Source organism: Glycine soja, chromosome 10 (assembly GCF_004193775.1).
Source record: "Glycine soja cultivar W05 chromosome 10, ASM419377v2, whole genome shotgun sequence".
NCBI lineage: Eukaryota > Viridiplantae > Streptophyta > Magnoliopsida > Fabales > Fabaceae > Glycine > Glycine soja.
Window position 1 is genome coordinate 53019085 of NC_041011.1, and position 9602 is coordinate 53028686.

The 9602-nt window shown below is 29.1% G+C and overlaps 1 protein-coding gene across 2 annotated transcripts; it reads right to left on the reverse strand.

The window, feature by feature from the left end:
- Nucleotides 1-36: 36 nt before the first annotated feature.
- On the reverse strand, nucleotides 37-6131 carry LOC114372687 (prolyl 4-hydroxylase 1-like). 2 transcript variants are annotated; one of them, XM_028330376.1, is made up of 12 exons: nucleotides 5900-6131; nucleotides 5772-5819; nucleotides 5613-5681; nucleotides 5489-5541; nucleotides 5335-5400; nucleotides 4446-4520; nucleotides 2702-2776; nucleotides 1891-1961; nucleotides 1755-1806; nucleotides 1552-1641; nucleotides 835-927; nucleotides 37-377 (listed from the first exon to the last, which is right to left on the reverse strand). In XM_028330376.1, exons 1-12 carry the CDS (start codon nucleotides 5961-5963, stop codon nucleotides 270-272), a joined length of 864 nt encoding a protein of 287 aa, XP_028186177.1. In that variant the 5' UTR covers nucleotides 5964-6131; the 3' UTR covers nucleotides 37-269. The 2 variants fall into 2 exon arrangements, with proteins under 2 accessions (XP_028186177.1, XP_028186178.1); XM_028330377.1 differs by lacking the exon at nucleotides 1891-1961 and having other exon boundaries at nucleotides 1755-1811; nucleotides 5900-6130.
- Nucleotides 6132-9602: the final 3471 nt, after the last annotated feature.

A 9602-nucleotide genomic window follows, 5' to 3' on the forward strand; every position in this document is an offset into this window, starting at 1 on the left:
TCTTCTAATCAAGATGTCTAGAGATTTAACAGAAGCTTGAATAAATGAGGACTATATCATTCGCAACCAATGGTATAGATAAAACCATACATGGAGCATCTTATAATAATATCAGATTATGCTGTAGTTTATTGATCGAAGGTTAACACTATCAAGTGCTTATAATATCAATAACTAATTTTTCATGAGTACAAATATAACGGGGGAAATCCAATTAGTGATTTTTTTTTTCTTGAGTCACACCGCACAAGATGTTGACAGCTAAAAAATCAAGTGTGAGTCGTCTGCCTCAACCACTTGGTAGCTGACCACTTCTCCCCAGAGATTACCTCACATCCTCCATGCACACTATTCGGATCTGACTGTCCATCCAGTCCCTGACAAGATCAAGTAGACAATTTTGCATCGTAAATTTTCCATCCAGCTTAAAAATCCACAGGACAAACATAAGTCATATACTGTGTGATATTATAGCAAACTCTTTTATCAGACTTAAGTTTATGACATACGTTGAATCAAATTTATGTTTGCAAACTAAGATGTATAAAATGTTAAAAAGTGAGATGTAGGGATGAAGATTGCCTAAAACCCATACTGTGTGATTTGAGAAATAAGTCATTTCAGCAGATTTTAAGTTCCAAATTAATATGAGATGAGCCTGGATTCTATTTTATTTGTAAGGGATTTGTTTGCCTGTTGATAATTAAATTGATAACTCCCAGAAATTAGAGTTATTTAAGCCTTATTTTGTAAATACTTGTCTTACTTTACCCTTATAATCATTATTAGGTGTCCGTGGATAATGTCCATAATAAGCAAACTAATTACACTAACCATACTCCAGAAAAGCACTGCATTTCCTTTAATCGGCTTCACAGATAGCCCTTTGACAAGTTTCCCACCACAGCTGCATTCACCTGAACCAGCCTGAATTATATTGTATATTATTAACAGCAGCATCAGTACGGTCAAAATGCCCAACTAGAATGACAGAGAACAGGCTAGCACATACCACAGAATAGATAGCTATTACTAGCATGTTACAAATTGAGCATATTTCTCATGCTTAAGGTAAAATCCAATAATCTAAATAGAATCAATATATACCTTAATTCAGGAAAAGACAATAAGGCATAAGATTGACATAACTAGTTTAACCAGTAAACATAATCACGGGCATCATAATAATTTGGCATTCCATTTCTAAGCAACTGTCAGAACACGTATAAATTAAAATTTAACTAATTATCAACGAGATGAATGCAGAATAAGATTTGGAACAAAGCTGCTGGGGGGCATACAAGATACAACACAATATTTGATACTTCTAGGAACTAAACAGAGGAAGTGAAAAACAAAAGACCCAGTCATTAAACAAAACACACTCACTTTTCTCAGTTAGAACCTAAACTTATGGTCCAGACACAAATGCAGCATCAGCCTGGCATCTAATATTTCCTCTTGAGTCAGGCTATTCATATGCTGCTTCGTATGTATACAGCAACTACCAAAGTAAGTTAAATGACAAATTTCAGAAAACAAGAAGCTTACCAATGGAAAATATGTTTCTCCTCCTTCAATATTGTCACTTAAATACATAAGCATTGTGGCTATTCGCTGCCCACCACGCTTCAAGTTGAACTGTCTCAAAAAAGAAACACAAAAGGTTGTAGATGGGATTTCGTTGAAGCCACTTCAAGGAAATTATTATCTTGGCTATAACTTGAAAATTAACAAAGACAAATACAACTTACAGTATCAGAAAAATAGTCATGATGTGGTTTGTAATATTGATTCTTCTCGTACCTGTGCTGCTGCAGATGTTAGTCTTGATACTGGTAAAACCCATCATGTTCAGATGTAGCATGAAAAAATAAGTCATATTCTCACCTCAGGACTTGCATAAGCTCTCCATTTTCAATTGGTATTTGAGAATAGACAGAAATTCTTTTTTCAATTGCCTAGTTGAGCAATTTGAACATATTTTATCAAACTGTACAATTAATGTTATTCAATAAAATGTGGATTTGTATAAAAAAAAATTAAATATAAGGTTTTCAAGGAATCTAAAAGTTTTATATAATACATATACAGAGATCAAATTTATTATGATTAACTGGTGCAGCTTCATGCTTAGCACTTGCAGGTTCTTTCTAAGGAACTACAACAAAGACTAAACCAGTTCATATTTTAAAACTGAATCTGAACTGGTTCACTGAAATCCAAACCAGTTCTGAACTGACTCACTGAAATCCAAAATAGTTTGGTTCTGGAAACTGCACCATATTACCGGTTTGGTTTGTTTCAGTTTTTCATAGGGAACCAAACCATGCTCACCCTTAATTTAAACAGCAGAAATGTTTCCAATTTTTTTGTGATCAGATTTATGAATCTGGGGAGCAAAATAACTCTTTGTGTTTGTGTGTAACCAAAACCAAGGTGTCAATCACTAATCCCTAAAGGACCATAGGGGTGGCAATATGTTTCAACTTTCAAACCAAACTGGTCAGTGATCACTAATAACCACCCAACAAGGATTCTTATTGAACCAGGTAGTTTCATGCAAAAGTGTTTTAGTGTGTATCAGACTACAGAAAACTGTTTCAATTTAATGGTTACACCAGATGGTGCAGTCCATGCTTTTTACACTGATTTAATGACTAAAGTAAGACTTGAGGGGAAAGTAAAATTGTTAACTTACTTGTACCATAGGATATTTTCTCTCTTTAGAATTCAAAAACATACCAGAGCTAGTCCTGACATCACTCTTGATTCCCTGTACAAGATAGAAATATCATGTTTCATGAAGAAACACATGTTCATAGATGCCAATGACCCCATATAGTACTACTGCACAATATGTCCACATTTGTTTTGATATGGATTTCCTTTTCTTAATCTGATTATGTAGTGATAGAAGCATCTGAAAGTAGTCTTTTGGCCATGTTGGAAGAGGCTAAAGCAATTCTTACTATTTTTCAAGGTTGGCTCACAACCAGAACTGTGTTTAGCAGCACAAATTTGCCATTTTTGCCCAACACCAGAAGCACTTGTTGAAGTTTCTTTTTTTTCTTTTTCAAAACGGAAGTTCAATTAATAACTTTAGTTTTGACAAGTTTAACTCCAATTTTTCCCTTTTCATAATTTTGACAGTACAGAGCGCTTTTGCTTAACAACGATCATATGTATAGAATATCAAACCATATTCTAAGGATGATATGCCAACTGAGATAAGGCTTTATTGTTGTTATTGTCGTATTCTAAGAATGACATAGTACCAGATCTACAAGCCCATTTGGTCATTGTGTGAATAAACAAAAGCTTCCTTTAATCTTAACATTTCTTTTATTTCTGCAAGGTGTTTTGCCAAATTCTTTTAGGTGTTTTATATGTAAATGCATAAAATTGATGTCACAACCCAAAAAAAAAAATGGTATGATTGGAAAGCAAAGCAAGAGAAAAAAAATAGGAAAAAAAATTCTTTATAATATTTTGAACCTATTTGACCATTGTGGGAAATCAACAAAAAACTTCTTTTATTCTTACAGCAAAGCATATCTTTTAACTCTTCAAGGTGTTTTGCCAAATTCTTTTTAGTGTTTTTATATGACAGCAGAATAGCAGACACACAAAATTGCTGTCAACGAGTGTACTCCATAATATTTCACAATAAGGCCAAACAGACATGCCTTTATGTGACAGCAAATGCACAAATGTGAAAGAAGTGAAATTTTGTTATAATTAGTAAGCAACTCAAAGCAGTAAAAAAATCAATTCAGAAAAATTATTTCTTTCTATGGTTTTTTTTGTAACAGCGTATTTTAAAAAAGCAATTCTCAAAAAGGCCAAAATTTCACAGCAAGGCTAAACTGACACATTGATCAAAGGAGTGCACAAAACATTTGTACCATACTCGTATGCTGCACACATCCCTCTCAAGTACAATAAGACTTAGACTGGATTTTCTCTATATATCTTTGTCTCTTTGGTTTCTACAAGCTTCATAATCTCCAATGTGATGTATTTTGCTGGGTAGAATCAAAGAACTTGCCTAATAGAGGGTTAGTCCATAGAGGAGATCAAGCAATGATTTCTAAATAACTCTTAAAATGGATTCAGTTCTTCCTTTGTTTGAAGCATGGTATTCTTCTTTTTAAGTTTGAAAACTTCTCACTTATCTTTTTTCCTAGTCCTAGATTAGATATTTTCTGTGAGAAGGGTCTTCCCACCATCTGAAGCTATATAGTAGTTTACAAAAATATAATTAATTCATAAAAGAGAACAAAGAAATAAAAAAACAGAGTACAAAAGTTTTCCCATGGTGAATCTGGCAATACTTCACTTGAGCAAAATGAAACTTAAACCCAACCTCATCACCTAGCGTGTATTGATGATTATGATCAATCAAAGTGAAATTGCAAAAGAAAAGAAAACTGTCAATGTACCTTTCCAGTTTTTGTATCCACAACAGTTGAAATATGCAGGCGAGGGAGAGCTAAAGCCCTGAGATAATCACATTCCTGGGAAGATAAAATAATTTTAATACACTCATATGCCCATCATCAGCAAAGTTTTTATTCAGCAGATTATTTGTTTTTTAAATTGCTGTTAATTGCCCAGGTGTAGCATGTTTGATCTTATATATGGCTAACAAGCATATCACACTTTGGCTCTAGCAAACTAGCACTTCAAGAACAAACTTCTTTTTTTGATTCCCACAGTATCCTCCCACTCAGTAGGTGAGAGACTAATCTCCCGGGGCATGGTCAAGAACTAAAGCAGAGGACCCTACCAACAGAATGTTTTCCACACACAAATCTTGGAATCAAACCCAAGACCACACACTTAAGAGATTTAAGCACCTTCCGCTCAGACCAACACATGTTGGTACCTCATGAGGAAATTTTAGTTTACTCATTAATCTTCACTGATGAAGCGCTAAAATAGATCCACTCATCCACTAAATGGTACTTTGCCTATAGAAATTGAATAATATGCAACTAAGTGAAAAAGGTCCCAGATGACAAGAGTGGAGGCTTGATAGGGTCTTTCTTTTATGCTTAACATCCTTAACTCCAGTAGTTTATATGACCTTATACATATAGACACACACACAGTCCAAACATGCAGTTTCAAGTTTTCCCATGAATAACAGCACAGAATATAATGACAATTATAGAATGATGTAACTATTTGGATTTATACCTTAACTTTACAACCAAATTAATAGGCATAGGTATGTTAAAATTAACAAAGGTTTACCATAATATGGTTGTAATTCGGGGATTCTGAGTTTTAAGAGTGAAAAATCAGCATTAAGAAGGGAGGTCATACCTCCATGCTCAGGAAGTTATGAAGTAAAATAATTCGTGGAGACCAGTTAAGCACTTCAGGTTTGACCTACGGGAAGGAATAAGAGGGTGAGACTGAGAAAACATGTAAATATAAAAGTTTGGCAGAAAAAAGAGGGACAACAGAACAGACATACATATTCAAGGCGTAAGATTTCTGCTTCCTTGTCATTATTCCAAAAAGGAACACCTGAAAAACAGAAGAAAAGTTTGAAAAGGAAGTTCCAATCATACTGTAAAGAAAAGTAAAAGAATAGTGACCTCTTGGCAATTGAAGGTGACGATCAGTGTCGAGTCCACGCAATCTTCTAAATGGCAAAGAATCGGTGCCTAGACGGAGCAGTTAAGCTAACAGAGCATAAGAAAGTGTACCTATAATAATAAATCCTAAATTTAACCTATGAAATAATAATAGTATACCGTAAGAGTCTTCCAATCTTCGTATGATGGCCAATTGAGAGAGAGCGCCTGGGATTGCAGAAGGGAATAGTGAATAATGTTATAAGGTAGAAGAGATCGTACTTTTTATAAGAGAGGAAAGAAGATACCTATAATCATTCCGACGGTGACAAAAGTGAGAAGACCGAAAACGATCCTCATCGCCGGAGCCATGGAGTTGGAGATGAATTCAATTCAAGATCAGAATGTGAATCACACACACACACACACTCTCTCTCCTTCCTTCTTCAATCGTCAACTCAACAATCACAGACCGCTTTCTAATGCCCATTGCTGCTTTTATGCTCTCCCTTTCCTTCCTTACTTCCTTTGCCTCTGCTATTCGGAATTCCAACTCTTTCTATTTAATTCAAAAGAGTTATATATTTTTTTATTCATTATTTATTATATATAATTTTATAATATTTTTATTCATTAAACTAAAAAAATAAGATTTTTACTTCCTCTTCCGAAAATTTTCATGGGAGAGGGATTAAAAAACATTAATGGGAATATTCTTTTCTCATTAATCATATATTTTAAAATGCATATTAAATATGGAAAAATATTTACTAGTCTTTACTATAAGTGTTTATTTCTGTTTTCATTTTTTAAAAGTAATTTTCATTTTTAAATATTTAAGATTTAAAAAATATGTATAGAAAATAAATTATTTTAAGGTGTTACTGTGTTTTCACTTTTCAATAAAGATAGACAATATTAATATATTATTTTTATTTTTAGATCTTTTTTCTTAAAATATATTTATAAAAAATATTTTCTAAAATTCAGCGTACATATTTTCACTTTTATTTTTTATTTTCTTTTAAAACAAAAACAAAACATTCTCAATCCAAATATCACTTGACTTATAATTCTCGCAAACCAAAATCTTACCCAACTTCCTCTCACGTCAAAAGTAAATAATACATTTTGTTTACTTAACTCCTCAATTTTGTATTAAATTTTACCAAAAACTTGGGATGAAATTATTTATTGATATAAATAATTTCAATTTAGCTTGAAATATATTTAAAAATTTAGCATGATATATGATTTTTTTTAACTGAACATGATATACGAATTATCAAAAGAGTTTCATATTTTAATTTTCATATGAAATTAGCATTTCATTTTAAGTCCAGATCAAACCAATATTAATTTTCTTATTATTCTTTTTTAATCAAATAGGATTTTTTTATTTTTTTGAACTTGTTACTATATTTTATTATTTTACCGTTATACATCAAGATATAATAATAATAATAGATAATAAGTTTATGTTGTTTTATATTTGTAGTTATATTTTATATTTTTATGTTACACTATTATTATAATATTTAATTTATTATTTGTAGTTATATTATTGTTGACTATGTGTCTATCATTACGAGTGTTCTATTAGAAAAATGTCCTACTTTTTTTTTTCAAAATTAAAAATTAGGATAAAAAAGGAAGGAAAATATTTTTTATTTATGACAATTATATCAAGATATGTCATTCAAGAAATTAAAAATAGTGACAAAAATTAAATGTGCATTTATAATAATTATATATAAAGAAATCAAACAGAAAATTCGAAATTACTTTTAATTATTTAATGTATCATATAGATGTTTGTATAATTTAATTAATTATTATTTTATATTATATATTATGTATATTATAAAAAATAAGATTTTATATAAATGGAAAATGTCACATGACAACTCCAAAATCCTTCTCTGATTAAATGTAATTAATTCAATTTTAATTAATTAATTCAATATAATTTAAAATAATAAGGATTGATACTATTGACGAAAACTGCAATTAATTCAATTTTAAATGTAAATTTAATATATCAAATCAGATTCCTATTAAATGCATTGTATTAATGATTTAACTTTGTGTATGAATTTTATCATTCTATTACATGTTAATAAATTATTATGTTTCTTCATATATTAAAAATTAAAAATTAATATTTATCTAAAAAATTCATTAATTAATATTATTATGTTAAATATTTTAAACATTTATCCTCTAATTAAACGCAATTAATAAAATTTTAATTAATTAAAAATTCAGAACAATTCCATATTTTATAATTTTCTAATCATCTAATACCCATATTCAAGGAATTAATTTGGTAAGTATTTTTCAAAATCTGGTAAATACAATGAATATTATATTATAATTAATATGATTTATAAAGTCTTCATTTAGGAAAATATTAGTAAATCTGTTTAACAAATCAATATTATAATCAAAGGATTTTGAATCATGCAATTGATCACGTTAATTGTTAACAAATCAATCTATTAATTTTGAAGCAAATTGGATTTTATTTTTCTGGCTTTTCTTTTGCCATATATTTGTTGCAATCCTTTTGAATTTGATTTTTTAAACATTTTTATGTACTTTGTCAATTACTTCTTGTGTACTTTTTTTATTTCTATTAATTCAAATTTTACATGAAATTTTACACCATACTCTATCTCTCTCTCCCATTTTAACTCTTCTTCGCCTTCCTTGTCCACTGTATGATGATATTTCATACTTCTTTTATTTTGAGAAGAGACTAATATTTTCTTTTATTTTATTTATTCTGTTTCCATAGAGGGATCAATACAAGTAAGAAACACAAATTTATTGATATTTTTATTCTAAGCTACATTTTCTCTCTTTTAATTTACTTTCAATGTTTTCTATATATACATATTTTTTTCACTGTTTCCTTCTAATACAATCAATTGCTAACACATGTATTTTATTTTTTTTATTCAGATTATAAGAGGGGATAAATACAAGTCAAAAACACAAATTTACCAATCTTTCCATTCATTCTCTAAGATAAAGTTTTGAGTTTTTTTTTTTACAAATTTCTTTGAATGATATTTATATATTTATATCTAATGTTTACCATTATGTTCAGTCATTTTTCTCTTAAAAAATCTTATTTTACCATATAACATAATTTTTTTTCTAATAAGATAATAACACTATCAAACGATAAATTCAATAATTTTAAAACTGACTCTTCTCTTTTATTATTGTTGGTGAATTTTTTTTCAAAGGTTGTAGGCTTTATGTGATGGATGTGTATGCAGGGGCAGATCCAAACTGGAATAAGTTGGGGATAATAAAATAAAATAAACTTCACCTAACAATTATATTTACCAGTTTTTAAACAATTTTTTTATAATTTGATGTTCCAATATGTTAAATATTTACATTTATAATCTACTAAAACACAAAACGTCTTTCTTATATCTCATGAAAATAAATTAATAATTGAATTTATACTACTTTTTCAATAATTTTCTTTTTAATGTATATTAACAATTAGTCAATAAATTTTCTATCTTTCATCTTTATTACAAAATGTAGTATTTGTTACATTAAATATCATATTTGGAAATTCTTCTCTTTAGTGTGGTATTTGTGTCTTTCAACTTTTATCTCTTGTCAACGATATAGGTTCTCACAACTCATCATTACTGTAACTGTTATGTGTTTTCATGATTTAAAAATTACAACAATCTCTAGTCAATCAAATAATAGTTGTTTATATGAGATTTGGAATTTTTTTTCTTCAATTCTATTAAATAGAGTTTAACAATTAGATATTAATAAAAAAATTAATTATATAATAACTAAATTTTGATGAAATATAATATTTATGTAAAATTTGTTTAGAAAGATAAAATTACTATTGATTTTATAATTTAAAAAAGTTATGAGATAAAAACAGATTATATAATAAATAACTAAAATTTAATAAAATTTAATATTGAGATAAGATTTAAAAAAAAATAAGAGTACTATTTA